Source organism: Lutra lutra, chromosome 6, assembly GCF_902655055.1.
Source record: "Lutra lutra chromosome 6, mLutLut1.2, whole genome shotgun sequence".
Lineage (NCBI taxonomy): Eukaryota > Metazoa > Chordata > Mammalia > Carnivora > Mustelidae > Lutra > Lutra lutra.
Genome location: NC_062283.1, coordinates 64,362,225 through 64,388,589, shown reverse-complemented (window position 1 = coordinate 64,388,589; position 26,365 = coordinate 64,362,225). Strand labels below are relative to the sequence as shown.

Sequence of the window (26,365 nt, the reverse complement as noted above, 5' to 3'; positions counted from 1 at the left end):
CCTTTTTTTCACTATATCTGTATCTTTGGGGTAAGTACCTAGTAGTGCAATTGCTAGGTCATAGGGTAGCTCTATTTGACCCTTGGTTCTTAATGAGATTTTAGTAACTTAATTTAAAACAGTGGTTTCTGAATGCAAGCAGATAGCTGTTTTACCTCTTATTTATTACAAATACACTCAAGCCTTAACCCAGATTACAGAGTCAAAAATATCTATGAGCAGAAACTGATGTAGTCATTCTGGAAAGAAATCTAGAAGTTACTAGTCAAATTTTAATAAACTGCATCTTCGAGACCTAGCAATTCCACTCCTGGACCTATGTCTTGGGTAATCTATTTACTGCAGTGTGTGTGGAGGTGAGGGAGGCATTGGCATGAACTCATGGATAAACGCTATGCAGGATAATGCAGAAGTTTAGAAGTAAGGGAATAAATGAAAACATTGCAATACTGAGTGGTCTTAAAAATAATTCTGAATAAAAAGAGAAACAATGAGATTTACACAGTAGCATTTACATAGAAAATTTACTTAACTAAACAAGGATGCACATTTTATAAGAACACAATACAAACAAAAGCATTACAGTAAACACCTTAGAAAGGTTACCTGCTGCAGGAAGGGAGTGGGGAATGTAGATAAAAATGAGTGTATTTTTTTTAAGTTTACATGAGTGGGGCTTGGTAATTGGTAGTTTTAGGAAGTACTCAGGTAATTCTGATGTGCAGCCTGGTTTGAAAGTTACTGATATAAAGTATTCTGAATTCCCACAGTCTGAAGCTTTGGCCAAAATGAAATGTTTGAAAGCTTCAAGTTTGATTTGGAGAATATTTTGATGTTCATTTTGTTTTTCAGTTAGATTATTTTCTTGTCCAAAGAAAGTACATTTCTTTAGAAATTAGGTATACTTGGCTATATTTTATATTTATGAAATAAAATATTACCTGGCCCTAGGATATACTTTACTCAAAAATCCCAGACTGTGTTGATATTCTATTCAAATTGCTATTGGGAAATTCATGGTACATTTGAAAATCAGGTTACTTCATTTCTAATCAAAGGTTGTCACTGTTTCTTTGCTGTTATTTTCAGGCAGTGAGGGAAACACCACTGATTTTCCTCATTGACGAAGCCCAATATATGGATGCAGCTTCCTGGGAGTTTTTGGAAACATTACTCTCCACTGTGCCCATCGTCATGGTGATGACATTGACCCCTATCTTCAGCCTGTGTGGCTGTGCCCAACACTTCCTGCAGAGCTCTCAGGCTGTCCTTGTGCCCATTTTGAAGTTGGCAACAACCTCACTGTTGAGAATGGCATGTTGGGAACTGGGGGTGGTGAGCATCCCCCAAGAGCTGCAGATGTGAGTGGCTAGGACGAGCTGGGCACTTCATTAAGGGCAGAGCCAGTGCCATAATATAAGTGAGAAGACACAGGTCTCACTTACCCATGTTGGGGGAAAGAATGACCTTAGTAACCATGATAAGGCCCAAGATCAGATTTAAGGATAGACAGTCTCCTAGTAAACCATTAAAGGGCTACCTCTCTAGGCCATCATCCAGGTTTTCACAGGACAGTTAGGAATTGGATGGCTTGCTTCTGGTGTCAGTTATATGTGGTCAGGTCACTTTCTAGGGCTCTTTGTAAGGGGACATTAGTTCTTTTTAATAGCAATAAAAACAAAATAGTTAAAAAAGAGAAGTTACTACTAAAACACATTTCAAACTAATTGGAAAAAAAAATTATTTTTACATTTCTGTGTTGCTGCTTGCCTCCATCAGTGTATATCATCAAAAGCTGACTTTAGGGGCGCCTGGGTGGCTCAGTGGGTTAAGCCGCTGCCTTTGGCTCAGGTCATGATCTCAGGGTCCTGGGATCAAGCCCCGCATCGGGCTCTCTGCTCAGCAGGGAGCCTGCTTCCTCCTCTCTCTCTGCCTGCCTCTCTGCCTGCTTGTGATCTCTGTCTGTCAAATAAATAAATAAAATCTTTAAAAAAAAAAAAAAAAAGCTGACTTTAACAAAAGAAGAAATATTCCTCAGTATGAAATATCCCTCCCTGTACTTGGCTCTCTTCAAGTGGGCATCTTAGTCAGCAATCCCCTACTTACCTTTCTACAGCTACCTTCTCCACAGGTGCTTTGGAAACCCCCTCTACTGTGAGGTCTTATGCCAGGACCTTCTTTCCAAAGATATATTGCTCTTTCACAACCTCCAAAAGGAGGAGGAGAAGAGCAAATGGGAGACCCTCTCAGGTAAGCTTAGCTTCCAAGGTTCTACTATCGTCCTGCTTCTGGGGTTCATCCTTTTTTATGGCATCACCTGACCCTTATGAGGCATGTGCCCTTTCCCTACTAACATTATAAGCAAAAGTAAGCCTTCCTGGCCTGCTTCAGAGACCTTAATCGAGCCAGTCGATCTATTACAGTTCCTTTTTGAGCAGCCCAGGAGGTAGGGATAGGAAAAGAGGATTTATAAACCTAAGAGTTCAATAGAGTATTGCACATTAATTACTGATGAGAAGGATGACATGATGATTTAGACAGGGTGGGAGAAGGGAGGAGAGTAGGAGGAGGAAGGGGCAGAGGTATGTGTAAATCTGGAAAGGCATCCTAAGGTTGTGAGGCACTGTGACATAATAGAAGAGGGAGCTGCTGGAAAGTAAACAGGGAGAGTATAAATACTGGATACTACATGGTAGAGAAAATATTGTTAGTTTCTAAGAGAAAATTAGCAGACAGGAGGGTGGAGAAGCCACTTTAAACATATGCTCTGTCTTCATCCTGTTAGTTTCTTGACTAACTTTTTGTAATACTGTGCCTTTAAAACTATAGTCAATGAGCATGGTGTTTTCTCAGTCATAGTCTTCTTTCCCTACAGCCAATGCCATGAAATCCACAATGTATGGTATTCTTCCTGCTGGCTGTGAAGAAGACCAAGAACTTTATATCTGCACAGTCAAGGATAATGTGAACTTGGATACAGTGCTTCTTCCACCATTATTAAAAGGCAAGTCCCTTGAAAACCTCAAGTGAAACAATTACAAATGTCATTGCACTAGTAATTTGGTGATTGACTATAGGTCTCTCATTATCATGCTAGCTCCATTTTCTTCTAAAAAATAAATTGCCTTCTAGAAATAAGTTCTGGCACTGCCCAAAGAGTCTTTTAAGAGATTAGTAATGCTACTTGAGTAATATTTTACTTAAGTGAGCCCCTTATTCTCTGGGGCTGACTAATGATTGAAGAGTTTTCTAGTTATTTGATAAAAATTGGGTCCTGTGTTTCCCTTTTTGCATATTCCCATGCTAGAGGAGGCAGTAAGGAAGGAAGGTAATGTGGCTGAGATTTAAGAAAACCTATCTCTGGTGCTAGTAAAGAGACAGTGTTATACACATAGCAGGAGTTGAATAGAAAGAGGGCAAAATAAGCTTATAATGATTGATGCGATAAAGAATGGAGAAACCATCAGAATTGAGTAGGCATCATCAGATAGGGGATGTTCTTTTTAGAAATGAGGAAAGTTTTGGTGACCATGGGGAGAATAGTTTCAGTGGTGTGGTGAAAACCTCGTGGTTGCTGTTGGTTGAACAATGAATGGGGAATGAGGACACGTGAGGACTTGGAGAAAAGGCTCTCTTGAGAGGTTAGGGTGAGTGGAGAAGGAGAGGACCAAAAGCAAGCCTTTTATTTTTTTTTTTTTAAGTGAACAGATTATCAACATAATGTATTCTATGTTTATAGAAAGCTTGTTCACTTCTCCCTCCCCACCCAGAAATAGCAGTAAACCAGTTGGATCAGTTGAGCCTAGAAGAGCAGTTACTGGTTAAGTGTGCTGCAGTCATTGGTCACTCCTTCCACATAGATCTGCTGCAGCACCTCCTGCCTGCCTGGAATAAAAACAAGCTACTTCAGGTGCTGAGGGCTCTTGTGGATATGCATGTGCTCCGCTGGTTCAACAGGAGTCAGGAGCTTCCTGCCGAGTCAATATTAGTGCCTTCCTCTATCAAAATTATTGAACAAACCAAAGAGGAGAAGAAGAAAAAGCCAGGTGAGGAAGAGCTGCTTCCTTGTTCTTACCTGAACAGGGAGCCTTGACTGGGGATAGCTGTGTTCAAAAGAACATCAGTATCCTTTATCATGGGCCTCAATTCCCTGAAACTATGGCTAAGAAATGGGGAAAGTGATTATTTTAATCACAAAAGAGCTGTGATTATAGTGAATGAATAACCTGTATTTTTTAATTTTTTTTAAAGATTTTATTTATTTATTTGACAGAGATCACAAGTAGGCAGAGAGAGAGGAGGAAGCAGGCTCCCCGCTGAGCAGAGAGCCCCATGCGGGGCTCGATCCCAGGACACTGGGATCATGACCTGAGCCAAAGGCAGAGGCTTTAACCCACTGAGCCACCCAAGGTGCCCCGAATAACCTGTATTTTTCAGAATTGTCTTAATTCTGAGAATTTTAGCTCCTTGTTAACCCCATGTGTTAAGTATCTGTATCTTGATTTTTGGTTCAGAAAATATTCTCATAATCTTTTTTTTTTAATTAATTTTTTATTTTTTCAGGATAACAGTATTCATTATTTTTGCACCACACCCAGTGCTCCATGCAATCCGTGCCCTCTACAATACCCACCACCTGATGCCCCCAACCTCCCACCCCCCACCCCTTCAAAATTCTCAGATCGTTTTTCAGAGTCCATAGTCTCTCATGGTTCACCTCCCCTTCCAATTTCCCTCAACTCCCTTCTCCTCTCCATCTCCCCTTGTCCTCCATGCTATTTGTTATTCTCCACAAATAAGTGAAACCATATGATAATTGACTCTCTCTGCTTGACTTATTTCACTCAGCATCATCTCTTCCAGTCCCGTCCATGTTGCTACAAAACTTGGGTATTCATCCTTTCTTTTTTCCTTTTCTTTTTTTTTTTTTTTACAGCTTTATAAACATATATTTTTATCCCCAGGGGTACAGGTCTGCGAATCGCCAGGTTTACACACTTCACAGCACTCACCATAGCACATACCCTCCCCAATATCCATAACCCCACCCCCCTCTCCCAACCCCCTCCCCCCATCAACCCTCAGTTTGTTTTGTGAGATTAAGAGTCACTTATGGTTTGTCTCCCTCCCAATCCCATCTTGTTTCATTTACTCTTCTCCTACCCCCTCAACCCCCCATGTTGCATCTCCTCTCCCTCATATCAGGGAGATCATAGGATAGTTGTCTTTCTCCCATTGACTTATTTCGCTAAGCATGATACCCTCTAGTTCCATCCACGTCGTCGCAAATGGCAAGATTTCATTTCTTTTGATAGCTGCATAGTATTCTATTGTGTATATATACCACATCTTCTTTATCCATTCGTCTGTAGATGGACATCTAGGTTCTTTCCATAGTTTGGCTATTGTAGACATTGCTGCTATAAACATTCGGGTGCACGTGCCCCTTCGGATCACTACGTTTGTATCTTTAGGGTAAATACCCAGCAGTGCAATTGCTGGGTCATAGGGTAGTTCTATTTTCAACATTTTGAGGAACCTCCATGCTGTTTTCCAGAGTGGTTGCACCAGCTTGCATTCCCACCAACAGTGTAGGAGGGTTCCCCTTTCTCCGCATCCTCGCCAGCATCTGTCATTTCCTGACTTGTTAATTTTAGCCATTCTGACTGGTGTGAGGTGATATCTCATGGTGGTTTTGATTTGTATTTCCCTGATGCCGAGTGATATGGAGCACTTTTTCATGTGTCTGTTGGCCATCTGGATGTCTTCTTTGCAGAAATGTCTGTTCATGTCCTCTGCCCATTTCTTGATTGGATTATTTGTTCTTTGGGTGTTGAGTTTGCTAAGTTCTTTATAGATTTTGGACACTAGCCCTTTATCTGATATGTCATTTGCAAATATCTTCTCCCATTCTCTCAGTTGTCTTTTGGTTTTGTTAACTGTTTCCTTTGCTGTGCAAAAGCTTTTGATCTTGATAAAATCCCAAAAGTTCATTTTTGCCCTTGCTTCCCTTGCCTTTGGGGATGTTCCTAGGAAGATGTTGCTGCGGCTGACGTCGAAGAGGTTGCTGCCTGTGTTTTCCTCGAGGATTTTGATGGATTCCTTTCTCACATTGAGATCCTTCATCCATTTTGAGTCTATTTTCATGTGTGGTGTAAGGAAATGATCCAATTTCATTTTTCTGCATGTGGCTGTCCAATTTTCCCAACACCATTTATTGAAGAGGCTGTCTTTGTTCCATTGGACATTCTTTCCTGCTTTGTCGAAGATGAGTTGACCATAGAGTTGAGGGTCCATTTCTGGGCTCTCTATTCTGTTCCATTGATCTATGTGTCTGTTTTTGTGCCAGTACCATGCTGTCTTGATGATGACAGCTTTGTAATAGAGCTTGAAGTCCGGAATTGTGATGCCACCAACTTTGGCTTTCTTTTTCAATATTCCTTTGGCTATTCGAGGTCTTTTCTGGTTCCATATAAATTTGAGGATTATTTGTTCCATTTCTTTGAAAAAAATGGATGGTACTTTGATAGGAATTGCATTAAATGTGTAGATTGCTTTAGGTAGCATAGACATTTTCACAATATTTATTCTTCCAATCCAGGAGCATGGAACATTTTTCCATTTCTTTGTGTCTTCCTCAATTTCTTTCATGAGTACTTTATAGTTTTCTGAGTATAGATTCTTAGTCTCTTTGGTTAGGTTTATTCCTAGGTATCTTATAGTTTTGGGTGCAATTGTAAATGGGATGGACTCCTTAATTTCTCTTTCTTCTGTCTTGTTGTTGGTGTAGAGAAATGCAACTGATTTCTGTGCATTGATTTTATATCCTGACACTTTACTGAATTCCTGTACAAGTTCTAGCAGTTTTGGAGTGGAGTCTTTTGGGTTTTCCACATATAGTATCATATCATCTGCAAAGAGTGATAGTTTGACTTCTTCTTTGCCGATTTGGATGCCTTTAATTTCCTTTTGTTGTCTGATTGCTGAGGCTAGGACTTCTAGTACTATGTTGAATAGCAGTGGTGATAACGGACATCCCTGCCGTGTTCCTGACCTTAGTGGAAAAGCTTTCAGTTTTTCTCCATTGAGAATGATATTTGCGGTGGGTTTTTCATAGATGGCTTTGATAATATTGAGGTATGTGCCGTCTATCCCTACACTTTGAAGAGTTTTGATCAGGAAGGGATGCTGTACTTTGTCAATATTCTCATAATCTTTTATTGGTTTCTAGATATAAATAATAAGAAAGGAATAAACTATTCCTAATTTTGAACTTTACAAGGAGGATAAACACATCTGGAATTGAAACAGACATGAGCAGAGAAAGATATACATTAAATAGCTTGCAATCTCAAATTCTCCACATGTTAAAATTGTGGCATAGACTACCAAAGCACATATATTCCACAAATAATTTCCCTTTGACTTTGAAATATGTTGGGGCCTTACATTTGAACAGAGCATTTCTTTTTTTTTTTTTTTAAGATTTTATTTATTTATTTGAGAGAGAGACAGACAGAACATGAGCAGGGGGAAGGAGGCAGAGGCAGGAGAAGCACACTCCCTCCCTGCAGGACTCGATTCTAGGACCCTGAAATCATGGCGTGAGCCAAACGCGGATGTTTAACCGACTGAGCCACCCAGGCACCCCTGAACAGAGCATTTCTGATGAGTTGATGTTTATAGTAATTTGTAGTCAAAAAAGCTCAATTTAGGACAAGCATCTAAGAAATCTATTCAGTGTACTTCTGTACCACTGACCATTTCTTATTTCTTCTCTGTGGTACTTTGTACAAGATATGGTCAATATCATTCTCAGATTTGTGTAATACACTTTATACAGAGGAAATGTAAACAAAATTTTCTTATAAACTAGCAGCATGTGATTGGGAGTTTGCTATTGATAGCATAAAAAGCCTTTAAGGGAGATTCTCACATAGATTTTCCTATATTTCAGATGCTGACTCTCCTCTCAGTCTGCAAGAGGAATTATCCCTACCTCAAACAGGGGTGCTAGCATTTGGAGTGCCACTCTTACGAGAAGCTGCTTGGGAGCTGTGGCCCAAGGCACAGCAGATAGCCCTGCACCTTGAATGTGCATGCTTTCTCCAAGATTTGGCCTGCCGCTGTGGGAGCTGTCAGGGGGGCGACTTTGTCCCCTTCCACCGTTTTGCTGTCTGTTCTGCCAAGAGCTGCAGTGGGACCTCCCGGTTCTGTAGTTACAAAGATACTGGCTCAGTACTAACACAAGTGATCACAGACAAGTTGCAGCTGCCTTCTCCCCAAGGTAAATCCAGGGAGCAGAAAGAGGACACGTGGGTAGCACTTCTCCGTATTCATGTACTTGGAGTTCTTTATCCAAAAGGTGGAATCAGATTAAGGTAGAAAAATAGGCAGAAGAAGCCATTTATCCCTGAATCACCAGAAAGAAGAAAAATGTAATCTCGGAGCTAGAAGGAACTTCAGAAATTGTGCTTGTTTTGGTTGGCAATCTTGGGCAAGTTACCTAACCTCAATTAATTGAGGAAAATAACAATACCAATTTCATAGTGTTCCTGTGAGAATTGAATGAGCTAAAATATATAGTATGCTCTGGATCATGCCAGGCACGTGGTTAGTGCTCAGTACATTTTAGCTACTGTTCTCCTTCTTCTTCTTCTTCTTCTTCTTCTTCTTCTTATTCTTATTACTATTATTACTATTATTATTAAGCTCTGTACACATATATGATACACACATATGTGTGTATCAGATGCTGCAACTAGGTATTAAGAATAAAAAATGAGTAAGCATGGGTCCCTGAAATTATCAGTTTTGGGGTTTGATACAGACATGCAAATAGAAAATTCCAGTACGATATGGTAAAGGCAATGAGAATAGCATACCCAGGCATTGGGGTACCTAGAGAAGGGGCCATTGGCTTAGCCTGAGAAATGAGTAGGAGAAGCTCTCCCTTGAAGGAGATAATGCCAGAAGTGAGAATTTAGGAATAAATATGAGTTGGTTGCTTGAAGAAGTTTGCATTAATGGATGGGTGCTCCCTAAAGCTGGTTGCCCTTCTACCACATCCCAAATGAGAGTTCACCTTCTTTGTTTGTCCAGTTATTGGACAGCCCATTTCATTGTCAATAGCTGTAACAAAGCTTCTTTCATCAAGGTGAAGTCTACCTTCTTGCAACTTCACCAGCTTTCCAGAGTTGTGCCCTTTTTTAAAATTCCAGTTAGTTTACATATAGTATAATAGTTTCAGGTGTACAACATAGTGATTCAGAACTTCCATACCTCACCCAGGGCTCATCATAAGTGCCCTCTTTATTGCCTATTACCTATTCAGCCCATCCCCCAACCCCTTCCCTCTAGTAACCATCAGTTTGTTCTCAGTAGTTAAGAGGCTATTTCTTGGTTTGCCTGTCTTTTTTTCCCTTTGCTCATTTGTTTTGTTTCTTAAATTCCATACATGAGTGAAATCATATGGTTTATATCTTTCTCTGATTGACTGTTTTACTTAGCATTATACTCTGTGACTCTATCCATGTCATGACAAATGGCAAGATTTCATTCTTTTTTATGGCCAAGTAATATTCCATAGATAGATAGATGGATAGATGGATAGATAGATAGATAGATAGATAGATAAACGGACACATAGATACCACATCTTTGTCCATTCATCAATTGATAAACACTTGTGCTGCTTCCATACTTTCGCTATTGTAGATAATGCTGCTATAAACATCAGGGTGCATGTATCCCTTTGAAAAGTGTTTTTGTACTCTTTGGATAAATACTTAGTAGTGTGATTGCTAGATCATAGGGTAGTTCTATTTTTTTACTTTTTGAGGAACCTCCATACTGTTCTCCATAGTGGCTGCACCAGTTTGCATTCCCACCTATAGATGATTCCCCTTTCTCTACAACCTCACCAAGACCTATTGTTTCTAATGTTGTTGATTTTAGTCATTCTGACAGGTATGGGGTGATCTCTCATTGTAGTTTTGATTTGTATTTCCCTGATGATAAGTGAAAACAACACAAAGAAATAGAAAGACATTCCATGCTTATGGATTGGAAGAACAAATATTATTAAAATGTTTATACTAGCCAAAGCAATCTATACCTTTACTGCCATCCCTATCCAAATACCAACAGCATTTTCCACAGAGCTAAAACAAATAATCCTAAAATTTGTATGGAATGACAACAAAAGACCCTGAATAGCCAAAGCAACCTGGAAGAAGAAAAACAAAGCTGGAGACATCACAATTCTGGACTTCAAGTTATATTATAAAGCTATAATGATCAAGACAGTATGGTACCTCAGAGTCCACAGTCTCTCCTGTGGACTCTGGAAAATAATCAGGGTTTTGGAGGGGTGGGTGGTAGGAGATTGGGTGAGCCTAGTGGTGGGTATTATAGAGGGCACGTATTGCATGGAGCAATGAATTTTGGAACAGAATAGGTAAAGCTGAAACCCCCTGCTGACCACAGTGACTCTCATGGACTATGGCATCTGGTGCCCTCATGATTTTCCTCACAGGTCTAACTTTGTGGTCCACTCTCATCTTGTCATAAATTCAATCCAGATATATTCAGGGATTTCCTCTATTAGAAGTAGCTATCAAACTGGGTGGAAAAGAAATTTTAAAAAATAAATAAAAAATTTTTAAGAAGACAGTATGGTACTGGCACAAAAATAGACACATAGATCAATGGAACAGAATAGAAAACCCAGAAATGAACCTATGCTTATATGGTCAATTAATCTTGGACAAAGCAGGAAAGAATATCCATTGGGAAAAAGACAATCTCTACAGCAAACCCTGTTGGGAAAACTAGACAGCAACAGCAACGTGCAAAAGTATGAAACTGGACCACTTTCTTATACCATACAAAAAATAAATTCAAAATGGACTAAAGATCTAAATGTGAGACCTGAGACCACAAACATCCTAGAAGAGAGCACAGGAATGACCTTTCTGTAAAGCACTTTTTTTTTTAAAGATTTTATTTATTTACTTGACAGACAGAGATCACAAGTAGGCAGAGAGGCAGGCAGAGAGAGGCGGAGAAGCAGGCTCCCTCCTGAGCAGAGAGCCCAATGCGGGACTCGATCCCAGGACCCTGGGATCACGACCCAAGCCAAAGGCAGAGGCTTCAACCCACTGAGCCACCCAGGTGCCTAGAATGACCTTTTTGACATCAGCCATAGCAACTTCTCTCTAGATATGTCTCCTGAGGCAAGGGAAAATAAACTATTGGGGCTACATCAAAATAAAAAGCTTTAACATTGCAAAGGAAACAACAAAACTAAAAGGCAACGCACAGAATAGGAGAAGATATTTGCAAATGACATATCTGATAAAAGGTTAGTATCCAAAATATATGAAGATCTTACAAAACTCAGTATCCAAAAGAAAAATCCAATTTAAAAAAATGGGCAGAAGACAAAAATAGACATTTGTCCAAAGAAGACATTCAGATGGCCAACAGACACATGAAAAGATGCTTAGTATCACTGATCATCAGGGAAATGCAAATCAGAGTAGCCCTTTCTTCAATATTTGAAGACAGCTGTTAAGACCCAACCAAATCTCTTTTTCTGCTTTGATAGTAGTTGGTGGTGTTGGCAGAGGAGAGGGATAAGGGAGAGATGGTGAATTTTTGGTGGTAAGGGACTAGAATCAAGAAGTTAATCTTTAATGTCTGCTCTAGCTGTAACATTCTGATGATTCTGTGAAGGTAGACCAATGACTTGGAAAAATTAGTCATTGACTGATGAACTCTTTGGGCATTTGCACTATTGTACTTTCCAAGGAGAAAGAGGAAAGTAACAGTGAATGTCCTGGTCTAGGAAAAAATTACCCTACCATTCATATTTCCTATATGACTTTTTCCTTTTGAGAGGTCAGTGTCAGCTTGAGATTACACAGCCTGATCAGTCTATATGAGAGAGGCTCGAGACCTTCCTGGCACAACCAAACCCTGAGGATACTTCCCAGATTCAAGGCCTCTGTGCATGGCCGTGCACAACAGGTACCGCGCAAATCTAGAGGGCCCTAGACACACCGGCTATGATGTGCCAGTGCCCCTGGAAACTGTGTTGCAGTAGTGCTGCCAAACTCCCGTTTCTTTAGTTACCTTTGTCTCACTTTACCCTACCTTATTTGACATGGTTCAGTATTCAAAGAGCTGGTCCTTTTATTTAACACAAGTCCTCCCTATCACAGTTCCCTGGGACCCCTTTCAATCCCATGACCTGTGCTTCTGAGCCCTAATGGTAACATCTCCCCATCATTCCCAGTGTTTGCTTTTTGAGAAGGTAACTGCAGAGGAAGAGTCAGAGCTGAGGGATAAGTGCTGTTTAAGGCCAGTTTAAAGTAAAAAGGTAAAGCTGAAACCCCTTGCTGACCACAGTGACTCTCACAGACTACGGCATCTGGTGCCCTCATGATTTTCCTCCCAGGTCTAACTTTGTGGTCTACTCTCATCTTGTCATAAATTCATTCCAGATATATTCAGGGATTTTCTCTATTAGAAGTAGCCATCAAACTGGGTGGACATATTCTTTATTCATTTCTCTAGCAAATAAAATTAGGGGCTGGTTTGGGAGGTTTCAGGGGAGTTACTATTTGAATCATAAATACTTGGCATTAAGGAATTTGTAATCTATCATTCTATTTTTTGTATAGGCTAATATTAAACCTAAACTTACCATTTTAACAACGGGATAAGCAGTTAGGTCATGAACTAAGCTTTGGAGGAGATGTAGTCAGGAATTGGAAATGTTCTCAGTTAATACAAAGATAGATAATGAAAGATAATCTTTTTCTCCCTACAGATAGTTTTCAGTTCCAGACAAAACCATTCAGAAGTCAAGAGACCTTCACAAGTGAACACTGCAGGTAAACGGAGATGGTGAGAGGAGGTACTGGGTGCGGGGGATAGGAAATGAGACACAGGTGACCATTAAACTGGGCCACTCACCTCACCTGCAGACCAGGAAAGCCTCTGACCACCCTGGAGTAGTGATACTTGTACTCAGTCCAGAATTCAAGTTAACAGAGAATTGGAACGGGGATTTTTGATTCTTTGTAGGGAAATTATTTCTTAGTGTTTAGGAAAAGCTTCATTTAAGAGCTCTCAAATGAATTGTACACATAGCAGATTTTTCTCTGCTATAAATTTGCCTTCTCAATTATGTTTGTCCCCAGATGATATTAAAAGGAATTTAAATTTCCCAATCATGTGCCTCCTGGCTTTCTAATGCCTAGTCTATTGATTTTAAATGTCCCTACCTTGAGTTTACCAGCCACTCTAGAGTTTCCTGTCCTGCTTATCCTACCTGATTTCTTATGGTTTTCAAAGAAAAATCTGTACTCTACATAAATCATCCTCACACTCACCTGTATATCTGTACTCACACAGTTCCCCTTTTTGAAATACTAAGTGGCCTCCACATCCTTCTACTAATCAGAGTATTCCCCATTCTTCAAAGCCCTTCTCAGTTTCCATCTTTTTCAGTCGTTCTGTCTCAGAGAGATCTAACCTCTTTTGAACTCATGGTGTTTGTGGGAAGTGCACTGGACTAGTAGTCAGAGAAGTGAGCTCTAGGTTTAGTTCTATTCAGTAGCTGTGAGGTCATTTAAAAGTCACTTAAGCTTTCTAAGCCTTAATTTCCTCAATGGTAAAAGGAACATAGTTTCTACCTACCTGAAAGACAGTGTTGTTATAGGATGAGATGGTGCTGTATAAAATCAGGTTCAAATGTGTTATGACAAAGTTCAAATATGCCAATAGAGAAATGTATTTATTACTTATTGCCTTGTATCATGTTCATGTTTTTATTTCACATGCTGTTAGTTTACTCTTCAGGTGTAGTTATTTCTCCATTTAACCTGTGAGGTACTTAGATTGGCTTTGGGTTTTTAAAAAATCCTTAATAGGGTTTTGACAGTATAGATCAGGTCCCTGACTTTCAAAAACTTATGGAGTGATGGAGGAGAAGACTAAACACAGAACCGATGAGTCATAAAGGAAAGCTTCCCAGAAACAGTGGCTTGGAGACCTGGGAATGCCCAAGAAGAGTGGTTGCTTTGTGACCACTCTCCACTCATCTTCTCTGCACAAAGAACAGAGGAAGAGTTCCTGGATCAGGTGAACAGGAAGCTGGCTCAGAGCAGCCCCGACAAAGACATGTTGACCAGAAAGCCCTGTCACTGTGAGGAAATCCTGCAGTTCGTGATCTCACCCCTCACCCGGCACTGCCTGGTCATTGGAGAGACCACATGTGCATTTTATTACCTGCTGGAGGCCGCTGCTGCCTCCTTGGACCTGTCAGAGAATTACATGGTGAGCAAGCTCTGCTCCCAGCTCTTGAGCTGAGCCCTTTCACTTGGGGAATTTGGTGGGGATTTCATACTGTCAGTCAGTTTGGGTGAAAAATGGAGCAAGATAGAGAAAGGTGCTGGAAGGGGTTTAGAAGGAAACACCACGTGGGAATGTGCTAGTCCGAGAGCACAAACTACTGCCCGCCCTGCCCCTGACTTGCACGTGCCATCCACCTCCCTGTTTCTTACTGTGAGCTCACCCCGATTCCAATCCCAGTCTTGACCTCATCATAACCTTACTGCATCCTTCAACCTCATTGCACCACTAGGGTCGTCCGAATCCTAATCCTGTTTCTCCATCCCTTGTCTTGTTCGGAGGCCTTCTTTTATTTGAGGAAGGCAGGCAGTCTTCTGGGCCAGCCCTCAGCATTCTCATTTTTGAAAAAGCACAAGGTGAAGATCTGTCAGTTTGAGGAGGCCACTTTCTGCTGTCTTCAGTCAGAGGTAAAGTCAGGGCAGGGCCCTGAAGTTTGGGTTATTTCTCCTTGAGAGTTACCTTATTATTTCTTTTAAAAATCTTGGTTTTTTGTATGCAGTTGTAAATGTGATAATGCAAGGAAACGTTCTACAAATTCAAAAGATTGCAGTACACAATATGGAGAAAATGAAAAGAGCTCCATGCTACCCCCAGCATAGTTAATATTGTGCAAATTCCACCAGATCCACACACATAGGCATATCATTATTATTTTTTGTTGTTTTTAAAATAGAATCATATTCTATATTCTCATTCTTCTGTAGCTGACCTTTATTCTTAACAGTACAGATGGAACATTTTTGCATATTAGTGTACATCCAATCAGTTACAGCTGCCAAGTACTCCATTGTATGCTTATATCAAAGTTTGATCAGTCCCTTCTTCACATGCATTTAGGTTGTCTCTAACTTGAGATTATTTTAAGCTTTCTAAGCCTTAATTTCTACTGGGACAGAATGATTTTAAGTCTATTAGTCGTTTACCCTTATGATCGCATGGCTGACAGGGAGGGCACTCACTGCTGCTGCCCAGCATCATGAGAGAGTATCATACCATACATATATTGCTACCCTAGGAAAAGAGCAAAATTCAGAATACAGTTTCTACTGAATGCATATCACTTTCACACTATTGTGTGAAAGCTAAAACATTGTTAAGTCAAACCATTTTAAGTCAGGAACCATCTGTGTATCAATTTGAATTTTTCCCATTTCTTCACATCCTTACATCAGATATTATCAGTCTGTTTTAAACTTTCTAATCTATAGATGAAAGTTATATTATACTGAAATGTGTATTTCTTAATAAGGTACGTTATTTTTGTATGTTTACCGGTCATTTATTTTTCTGTGAATTGCTTATTCATGTCCTTTGTTAAGTGCAGTACATGTAAACTAACTTCAGAACAGCTGGGGAGTGGACATAAACGTGAAGGTGACCATAAGGTACAAACTTCCAGTTATAAGATAAATAAGTCCTAGGGATATAATCTGCAGCATAGTGACTATACTGAACAATGCTGTATTATGTATTTGAAAGTTGCTAAAAGAATAGATCTTAAAAGTTCTCATAAAAATTTTATGTTGGACACCTAAAATTAACACGTTATATATGTCAGTTACAATATCTTAATAAAAAACCGTCATGTCATACATCTTAAACTTACACAATGCTTTGTGTCAAATACATCTCAATAAAACGGTGGGGGGGGGGGCGGAGAACATACATATGAAAGTCTCCCTACACTCAACCCCATCACTCAGCTACTATGTCCCCTCCCTGATGTTATAAATCTTTATGTATTCTACCAGAGGGGTTTGGCATACATAAATGTATATGGTCTCCCCTTTCCTTTGTTATATACAAATAGGAACTCTCTATATTCCATTCTACATTTTGCTTTAAAAAATATATATGCCTCATAGATTATTCTGTATCAAAGCAGTTTCCTTAGGGAATGAGATTTATATAACAAGTAGAAGCTCTGGGGAAAGCATGCCATGAGACACTCTATTTACAAAAGACATATTGAAGTAAATTTATTTATTGCATAAGAATAACTCAGGACAGCTCAGCAACTTTTCCCAGCCTCACTACTATTAAATCAACAGAACACAATGTGTTGGGATAATTATCAATTTATACATAATTACTCCATAAAACCATGGGGGATGTTTTGTTAGAGAGCCAAGCTTTAAAATTTAAAAAAATTAAAATAAAAACTAATTTCAATGTAAATTTTAAGATAATCTGGCTAGGAGAGTAAACCTAATGTGTATAATGCCTTTGAATGCTTTGAATGCCAAAGAGAATATTAAGAGTTTTTCATGGTATTATATTATCTGTGTTTCAATCTGAGGTCTTTGAGCAATCCAGAGGTTAAATAATTATTTATTTCCCTTTATAAGAAGAAGTTGTTGTGCAATCTTCCCAAGATTGTTCTGGAATCACCATAGACTATCACTTTCTTAGAGGATTTAGTCTTAAAACGTGAAGAATATGATAACCTCAAGGTAGTTCTTCAGCTCCTACACCCACATACGCTGTGGCAGCATGACCTGACAGATAAGGGATTTGGTGACATTTCAGATCCTTTCAGTGGCATCTGAAACATCTGAGTCTCTGCTGTATGACAGTCCCATCTCAGTCCAGCAGCATTGCTTTCCAAACCACAGCCTTCTCAGTGACAAACATGAGGGAGATGAGAAAAGAGGGTGCTTTCTCCACAATCCTATTTTCTCACTCCTTTACCTGCCTGTGGCCCTACTGGTGCTCATTAGTGTGGCCAGGCCCTGCTGCAGCTCTCTCACTCTAGCGCCTCAGCAGCCCAAGTACTAACGCCAAATGACCAGAGCCTCATCCTAGTACTCTTCCCACATTTACATTACTGTTTCTCATTTTCCCATCTCTAGGTCTGTTTCAACATAGGACAGATCACATTGGCCAAAAAATTGGCCAGGCAAGCCCTTCGACTGCTGAAAAGGAGTTTCCCTTGGACCTGGTTTGGTGTCTTTTTCCAAACATTCCTGGAAAAATATTGGCATTCCTGTTCGCTAAGCCAATCTCCAAACAACTCTAGTGAGAAGTGAGGAGTCTAGTCAAGTCATCCCAGTCCCTTTAGGACCAGAGAACTAAACTAGGATGGGGCCTGGAATGTTGCCTCTATTGACCTAAGACTCCTCTTTCAAGCCTATAACACTTCCAGTTCTTCTACCTTACTCTCTGAGCCAGTGAAATGTAGCAGAGTGAAGACTCGTTTTGTTTTTGAGCATAGTGTTACTCTGTGTTTTTCAAATAAAGATACATATTACCCTGTCTCTTTCAAATCAAGATACATATATGTATGTGTATATACATGTATACATATATATACATATATGTAACAATATTATTTCTGATATGCATACAAAATATTTCATTGCTACCCAGTTATTGAGTTATAACTTGTTGGAAATATATTCAAAATAGCAATTCAAAGAACGACCCTTTTAAAAACACTTCTTTGAATTTTTTCAATCAAGAGGGATGTTTGGGGGCACCTGACTGACTCAGTAAGAGCACAGGACTCAATCTCAGGGACATGAGTTCAAGTCCCATGCTGGGTCGACTTAAAAAAAAAAAAGAGGGATGGTTTAAAAAGTCTTATGGGGATCCCAGGAACATGTCTGAGTTTGAAAGTCTGTAGATGGCCCCCTGATGAATAGATTTGGATTTTTATGGGGAGGGACAGCGGGCACTTGTGCAGACTAAGGACAAACTAAGTGCTCTGTGCTTCACAGCAGTAAGAAGAAGCTGGCAGTCCTACAGCAGCGTGTCCGCTGCCTCTCCTTGCTCTGGCAGCTCTATAACCTGGACACCACAGCCAGCAGCCGCAGGTTTGCCTACCTTGCCACTCTCATGCAGAAGAATTCTGCTGAGGAATTTGCAAATGAAGCCCAGGTAAGCAAGTCCTTGCTTTACCTCTGGACCTCAGTCAGAAACTTAAAATGCTAGGGAGAGAGATTCTGAGTTTAGCATGGATCCACAATAACCAGACTCTATAGGACATACTGATTGTATGTTTGAGCAGCATTTCCCATATTGCAGATGAGTTCTTTTAGATGGGTTTTAGATGGGTTTCCAGGCATGGCTGTCTGTGTGTTCCCTGAACTGAATGTCAGCTTTGGTGTGTATGTTCAAAAGAACATTTGACGAGTGGAGGGAGGTAGGGAACAGATCACAGCTTTCATTGGATTCTCAAAGGAGCCCATGATCTAAAGAAGGATTTGAACTGCTGACTTAGGAAAAAAGAAGGAAGAAAAATATCTTCCTAACTTCAGTGTCTGTCTGTCTGTCTTATCTTTTTTATCCATCTATTCAATAAATATTTGATGAATACACATTATGTGCCAGGCACTGATCTTGGTTCCAGGGAAACACACAATAAATCAGTGAAATATATGGAATGCTAGTTGATAATAAATGCAGTGGAGAAAAATTAAATGGAGGCAAGGGGCCATGGGGTTCTGGGAGCTGGACGATGGGGTGCAGTTTTAAACAAGATGGTAGGGAAAGCCTCAGCAAGCAGGTGACATCTGGACAAATATCTGAAGGAGGTGAGAAAGTAAGCCATATGGCTATCAGGGAGAAGAATGCACCGGCAGAAGCCACAGTGGTGCACGAGGCATGCTGTCCATGTTTGAGGAACAGTGAGGAGGGGAGGAGACAGAACCAGGAGGTGAGTCAGAGATCCAGGAGAGGGTGGATGGCAGATGGTGTAGCCTTGTGGGCCACTATATGGGTTTAGACTTTTACACTACAGAAGATGGGAAGTAAGTGGCAGTTTCTGAGAAGAGAAGTGACAGAGTCTATTTATATTTTAATAGGGTCATTCAGTCTGCTGTATTGAGAATCAACTGAAGGAGGCAAGAGAGGAAGCAGGGAGCCAAGTTAGGAGACTATCCCAACAATATAGGCAAGAGATAGTGGCTCGGATTGTTGTGGTGGCAGAGGAAGCAGGAGGAGTGGTCTTCAGTCAAGAGAGAACCAACAGGAGTCACCAAATGGATCATTTCTGGGATGGGAGAGAAAAAGGATTCAAGGATAATCCCAAGATTTGCAATCTGGACTTCTAGAGGAATAGAGATGCTCTTAATTGGGATGGGGCAGTCTGCACAAGGAACAGATTTGGGGAAATACTGAAGCCAGGTTTTAGACATGTTTAATTTGAGGTGTCTATTAGACATCTAGATGGAGATGTTAAGTAGGCAGTTGAACATATGAATGTGGGGTGCATGGGAGTGTTCTGGACTGGAAATAGAAATTCAGGGCTTATCGATGTTTAAAAGATCTCCGAGGGAATGAGAAAAGGTCCAAGGACTGAGTTAACAGCTCCATTGTTAAGAGGTCAGGGTCATAAGGAGAAATCAGTAAAAGAAACTGAGCAGTTACCAAAAGAATATGATGTCCTCAAAACCTAGTGATGACAGTGTTTCAAGAAGAAAGTCATCAATGATGTCAAATGTGCAAATACTTATAATAGACATCTAGGCAGCAGTTCTGAAGAGTTCTAGGGAACAAGTATCAGAGGCCTTCTTTAGAGAAAACATTGAAGTATGGTTTGTCCAGTGTCTTGAAGGGGAAGTCTGGGATCAGAGAACAAGAAGGGGGGCAGGTAGAGAAAGTGGTTTGTTTCAAGATCAGGCAGTGGGAATGATCAAATTAGAAGTGTGGGAACAACAAGGAGTGTGTTTTCATAGCAGGAGTCGGGGAGAGTGATAGGGATGCCAGTAGTCCCTGATCATGTCAGCAAGGCACCATAGTGGGCTCTTAGCAAAAAAAAGGGACAAGATGGAAGTATAAGGTGAATGTACAGTCAGAATATTTTGCCGCATGTTTGTTGCCCCACAGGTTGTTTCTACCTATGTGGCCCTATCCCAGTTCTCCCAGAATATGGGTGACAGAGACAAGTGGCTACAGTGTGAGCAGATGGCCATTCAGAAAAGCAGCCTATGTTGGTTCTCCAGGGAGGGATTATTGGCCACAGCCCAGCTCATGCAGGCCTTAGCCTACACCAAGCTCTGCCTTGGCCATCTTGACTTCTCCATCAAGCTGGGTAATGGGGCTTGGAGCTGGTGGGCCTAGGGCTTTTAGAGAAGCCAAGTTCACCACTAGGCCTCATACAATGCTCTTTGACCTCCTTAGGTTTTCAAGCTCATGAGATATGCAGACACCTCAAGAAACCAGCTCTGGAGAATCTGGTTCTCTCAGTTCTCTTCAGATCTGCATTTCTAAAGAAGAAGTATTAAGATCATTTTCTGCCATTTGCATTTGTTGTCTAAGAGGGGAGGATATGGTCTCCCAAGGAAGTTTGAAATGGAGAGGGAGATGCTGTTCCATTTCTTACAGCCAGGGCTGTCTCTTCTCTATTCATTTCAGGAAGCATTGTCTTTAAGTGTGGGGTTTAGGAATGGAAATGCATATTCCTCCTCCTCCTCTCCCTCTCTTCTGCCTCCCCCTTTTCCTCCCTCTTCTTCTTCATTTCTCCGCAGGGGGTAGGTAATTGCAGTAGCTCAAGAAAGAACCTAGAAACTGGCTCAGGCATTTTCCTACTTCCTTTGCTTAGAGGCAGGTCTGCTTTCAGGCACAGACAACTTCTGTATAAATAGAGATAAGGCGAGAAGATCTCTAGGGGATGTTAGGCTACTTTGGAGATAGAAGATCCCCTCCTCTCCTCTACCATCCTCCCCACTTCCTAGCTGGTCCCTGTGGCTCTGTCTCTTGGCAGATTTGATCTATGTGTCCGCGTGCTGGAGAGTCAGTGGGCACTCATTTCCCAGAGTCATGATGTCCTTGGCCTGGCCTGCTTCTATTCTGCTTGCTTAGATCTACTGCTCTACGGAAAAGGTAAATCTTGTGCAGGGCTCTGCTATACTCCTGAAGGATTCAGACCTAGATTAGGGCCCTGTGTTTGGAACATAGGTAGTCATGAGGCTGTCCCTTTGTCATGTCCGTGATCCTAGCCCCTGGTTTCTTAAAGTCTAGGAACCACATTGTGACTCAGGGTGTCTGTGTTTCAGATGTTGTCTGTTCCCCCCTGTACCACATACCTTCTATACCAGTTCCTACACTGACAACTGATCCTAGTCTGGTTACCTTTTCTGTCCACAGGATTGCTGTGCCGGTCCTTTGGCGAGTGTCTGCATTTCATTCAACACTCTGAGCACAGCTGCATCCTAAACTCTCAGAGTAATGTCATGCTGGGGGTCCACTCATCTCTGGCCATGTGGTAATGTGGGGTACCAGAGTCTTACTTGGTGGGAAAGGGCAGAAATAGAAACTTAAGAATACCATGGGGTCATTTAAGCTACTGCCTTTTACAAACCCTCTCGGTAGGGCTCTTATGCATCTGTGCCTTTCTAAAGACCTTTACCTCCCATCCCTCCCATCTTATTAGAAGGTTTCTTTTTGTCCCTGAGCAGGTTTGGGCATAGGTTGAGGGTTAGGTTTAAGGTTACAGTGAAGTGCTGGATAACCCATGGTCTCCATTTAAGTCTCCTTCATGTGAGTTAATAGCATTGGCCACTGGCCAGCATCACAGTTCTGACTGTCCAGGAGGTCTTAGAGCCTTAAAGTTGGACGACTCTATGAGAGAGCCACGGTCGGTCAGCAGGGGATGGAGATGAGATTCTTCCCTCCAGGTTTGCCCAGGACTCGCAGTGGAATCTGGTTGAGTACCACATCTCCAAGGCTCGCCAGTTGGTGAAAAGAACCAATGCCTCACTATTTGGTTCACATGGCTTTGTCCGATTCCTGGAGTGCCATGTGCTAATGTTACAAAAAATGCCAGAGGGTGTCTTCATGCATACTCCCCCAGAGACCCGCAGCCAAACCCTCAAGGTACCTGCTTCTCTCCTGTCCTTCACCTGACACCTAAGTTCTAGTTTGATCTCTCTGCCACCTGCATCTCTCCCATACTCTTCTCCTTGCTGCCTCTGTCTCTCTTTTCCCAACTCAAACCTTTTTCCTCAACCTAGAAACTCTTTCCACTTACCTCATGTACCCTCCCAGGTATTCTTGCATGGGCCAGGACCAGATTTCCTGACTTTCTTTTGCATGGCTACTACCCAATACCATTAAAATGTTAACACTTAATCCTTCTCAGTGGATGCCCTCTGGCTGAGTTTGACACCTGTCCCTACAGCCCTGCCTTCTGCGTCTAAGGCATTCCAGTTCCCCTATAGCTCAAAACCAACTCTCTGGGCCTGCTTTGTCATGACTCACTCCTCCCTGCCCCTTGAGCCCTGAGTGAGTATGCTGAGTGGGCACTGTCGTAAGTCCTGGTAGAGTGGAGTGGAGGAAGAAAGTATACATCCTTGAGCTCACAGACTTCCCTCTCCTTTCAGTACTGTAAGGAGTTCTTCTCTCGATGTGTGACCTGCCCAGTCTATCACCAGTGGGTCTCTGAGCTTAAAGCCTCCGTAATGAGATATGGACAGAGAGAATCCATGTCCTCGACTAATACTGCCAGACCTTTTGATACCTGCTTGACCAGGATTTGGATAGAGGGAGAATTCCTGGAGGAAAACAACTCCTTTGGAAGAAATTTAGGAATGCAGAGTAAGCATTCATTCCTGGAACCCTTGTCTGAGAGATGTTGCAAACAGGCTCGGATTCTTACAGTCAAAGGCCGCTCCAAAGAAAGGAGAGACACAGAGCTATAAGGACTTAGTCCTTGCTCTGCAGATAATTATCATCCTTTCACTAGCTCTGGACCCAGCCCAGACAGACAGGGACGTTTTATCATTAAACAGTATGACCCCTTCTCTCAGCCCTTTGTTCCAACATCTGTGACCCCTGGGCATAGAAAGTTCCTCCTTGGTCCCAGCTTAAACAGACAGATTGTTTCCATGGAATATCTGGATGGTCACTAAGGGAGAAAGAAGGCCTTAGCATCCACAGTGTAATTCTATGAAGGTTAATGGTAAAATGTGGGCAAGAAAAAGAGGAAAGAATAGAGTTCCTTACCTCAGAGTTAGCAAATCTCCTCCTTTTCTAGGGCCATAAGTTAGGTTCATAATTGCTGAGGACATTCTTTGGGGTTTGTGATATTGTTTCTGCTCCTGCTTTCAGGATTTGACAGAGTGGCTGATGTCAAGGAGAATAAGGATGAAGAAATTCAAGAATGTGTATGTTAAAAAAAATTATCTAAAGGGACCACGGTTCTCTTGCTGTATATGACACAAAGAAATGACCCAAGTTCTCCTTTTTAAGATACTGTATAGTATACATATTCAGTATACTAGCCTTTTATGGTCATCACTATCTTTAGCTTTATCAAAATAAAAGCTTGTGTTTCTGAAGCATGAAACTTAGATATCTCTTTCTTAACTCTTAACAGTCATTGGCACAACTGAGGCAGAAATTAGAACCCGCAGTAGACTGGAGGCCTGGGAGGCTTTAAGATGAACTGATTGCTTCTTACATAAGGCGACATCCACTAGCAGATGGAAAACACCGCCCTAATACAGAGGCTGTATTTACTTATGGAAAGCCGGCATTATGAGTGCTTTGATGATCTCTTGACAAGGATGTAGTAATGGGTTCCTAAGAAGTCAAGGAATCTTTTGAGAGGTGCATAGGGCTGTGGGATTCCTTTTCTCTTTTGCACTTTATGACTTGGGGATTCCCATGTGAAACTGAAACTGCCAAGGTGTATATATGACTCTAGCTCTCTTTTTATTCTCCCTTTCTAGAGCCGCCACCTTTGTACTTTTATCCATTTGATGGCCTTTCTTACACAGAGCCTGATCTTCCTACTAATTTCTTACACTTTACAACTCAATCATCTAGTGTTCATGGAGTCTGTTAAATAATGTTATGAGAGCTACCAGTTATTGTTCACTTACTCTGTGCCAGCCTAAGTGCTCGAAATATATTCTTTAAATCCTTCAATCAAATCTGTGAAGCATGTACTTTTATTATCTCCATATTACAGATGAAGAAACTGAAGCTTAGAAAGATCTTATTCCAGGAAACACAGCCACAAAATGGTGGAGCTGGGATTCTAACTCAAATTTGATTCCAGAGTTTTGCACTAGGCTATAGAAGCTTTCATAGGACCTAGCCTATGGTAAGCTATCCCATACCCAGTCTTCAATATTCTATTCAAATGACCATGATCAGAACTTTAAGGACAGGCAGGGAGGTGTTTGGGGAAAGGAGCCCTGTACTTGGCATTTTAATCATGCCATCTGGTCTGTATATTCCCTGCTCCCCCTCTTCCCCACTGTCCCTTTACCCCGTCCTCTTGTTACCCTCCCTCCACTCCCTCTACTGCCATCCTACTCCCCCTTCCATTCCTCTGTCTCTTACCCCCTTCTTCCTTTGTCCTTCTCACACACTCTCCCCCCCCACTTTTCCTCCCCCCCTCCTTTAATTTCTGAGAGGCAATACAGACTAGTGGTAAAGAACAAGGACTCTGGAGCCACACAGCCTGGGTTCAAATTCTAGCTCTGCTACTTACTAGCTTTGTTAATTCTAGCATATAATTCATCTTTTTTATGCTTCAGTTTCCCTTTCTATAAATGAGGATAAAAACAGAATAAAAGAACATCATCATGCATATAACATAAATATAAAACACTTAGAACAGTACCTGGCACAAAATAAGCACTCAATAAGTATTAGCTATTATTACCAATTTAATTTTTATGTTTAAATATAGATTATACATTTATGTGCCACAAAATTCAGAAGGAACAAAAGTGTCTAATAGTGAAAGTCTTTCCCATTCCTGTCCTCCAGCCACCAATTCCCCTCCCCAGAGCTGATCTGTGTTACCACTTCTTCGTGCATCCTTGCAAAATCATCTGTGCACATGCAAGCAATAGTATATTTACTGCACCCGTGGTTCCCACAAAGGCACTACCTAGTCATACTGTGTTGCTCCTTCCTTTTTCCTTTCTTTCTTTGCCATTTGTTTTCCTTTTGGCAATTTTTAAAATTGAGATAGAATTCACCATTTAAAAAGATATACAATTCAGGTGGCTTTTGGTAGATCACAAAGTTGTGCAACCATATCACTGTCTAATTCCAGAACATTTTTATCACCCCGAAGGGAACTGTCTATGCCCATTAGCAGTCCCTACCCAGTTCCTTCTTTCTGTCTCTATGGACCTGCCTTTTCTGGACATTTCATATAAATGGAATCATAATATATGCCTTTTATGTCTGACTTCTTCCACCTAGCATAATCTTTTCAAGGTTCGTCCACATTGTAGCATTCCTTTTTATGGTTGGATAACATTCCATTGTAGGGATATACCACATGTCATTTATCCATTCATACCAGCTTATGGATACATGGGTTGTTTCCTCTATTTGACTATTATGAATAATACTGCTATAAACATTTGTGTGCAAGCTCTTGTATGAACATATATTTTCAGTTCTCTTGGGTATGTGCCTAGGAATGGAATTTGGGTTATACAGAAACTCTATGTTCAACTTTGTAAGGAACTTTCAAACTATTTTCCAAAGTAGCTGTACCATTTTACCTTCCCTACCTGCAGTATGTGAAGATACCAGTTTTCCACATCCTCACCTCACCAGCACTTGTTATTCTCTTTTTAAAACATTTTATTTATATATTTTGAGAAAGAGGGAGAGAGAGAGAACGCGCGCAAGCGTAAGCAGGTTGACGGGCAGGGCAAAGGGATAGAGAAAATCTCAGGCAGACTCCACACTGATCCTGGACCCCAATGCAGAGCTTGATCTTATGACCCTGAGATCATGACCTGAGCTGAAACCAGGAGAATGCTCAACTGAGCCACCCACGCATCCCTGCTTCTTTTTTTGATACAGGCATTCTAGTGAGTATGAAATGGTATCTCGTGGTGGTGGTGATTTGCATTTCCTTTATGACTAATGATGTTGAGCATTTTTATGAGCTTATTGACCACTTGTCAGTCTTCTTGGAGAAATGTCTATTGGAATCTTCTGCCCATTTTTTATGGGGTTA

At 41.1% G+C, this 26,365-nt stretch overlaps 1 protein-coding gene across 17 annotated transcripts in view; it reads left to right on the top strand.

The window, feature by feature from the left end:
- Positions 1 to 23,707, top strand: part of LOC125102710 (adenylate cyclase type 10-like) — a 44,215-nt gene extending 20,508 nt beyond the window's left edge. For 5 of the 17 annotated variants that reach the window (XM_047734145.1, XM_047734143.1, XM_047734139.1 and 2 more), the window contains 17 exons: positions 1,090 to 1,361; positions 2,117 to 2,250; positions 2,876 to 3,004; positions 3,771 to 4,046; positions 7,958 to 8,287; positions 12,839 to 12,902; positions 14,130 to 14,349; positions 14,658 to 14,831; positions 17,277 to 17,449; positions 18,144 to 18,303; positions 20,254 to 20,458; positions 20,548 to 20,644; positions 21,131 to 21,249; positions 21,514 to 21,631; positions 22,044 to 22,242; positions 22,749 to 22,962; positions 23,476 to 23,707. In XM_047734145.1, coding sequence (XP_047590101.1) covers positions 1,090 to 1,361; positions 2,117 to 2,250; positions 2,876 to 3,004; positions 3,771 to 4,046; positions 7,958 to 8,287; positions 12,839 to 12,902; positions 14,130 to 14,349; positions 14,658 to 14,831; positions 17,277 to 17,449; positions 18,144 to 18,303; positions 20,254 to 20,458; positions 20,548 to 20,644; positions 21,131 to 21,249; positions 21,514 to 21,631; positions 22,044 to 22,242; positions 22,749 to 22,962; positions 23,476 to 23,540 — 2,949 coding nt within the window. In that variant the 3' untranslated portion in view covers positions 23,541 to 23,707. The other 12 variants (XM_047734144.1, XM_047734141.1, XM_047734140.1 and 9 more) reach the window with 12 other exon arrangements.
- Positions 23,708 to 26,365: the final 2,658 nt, after the last annotated feature.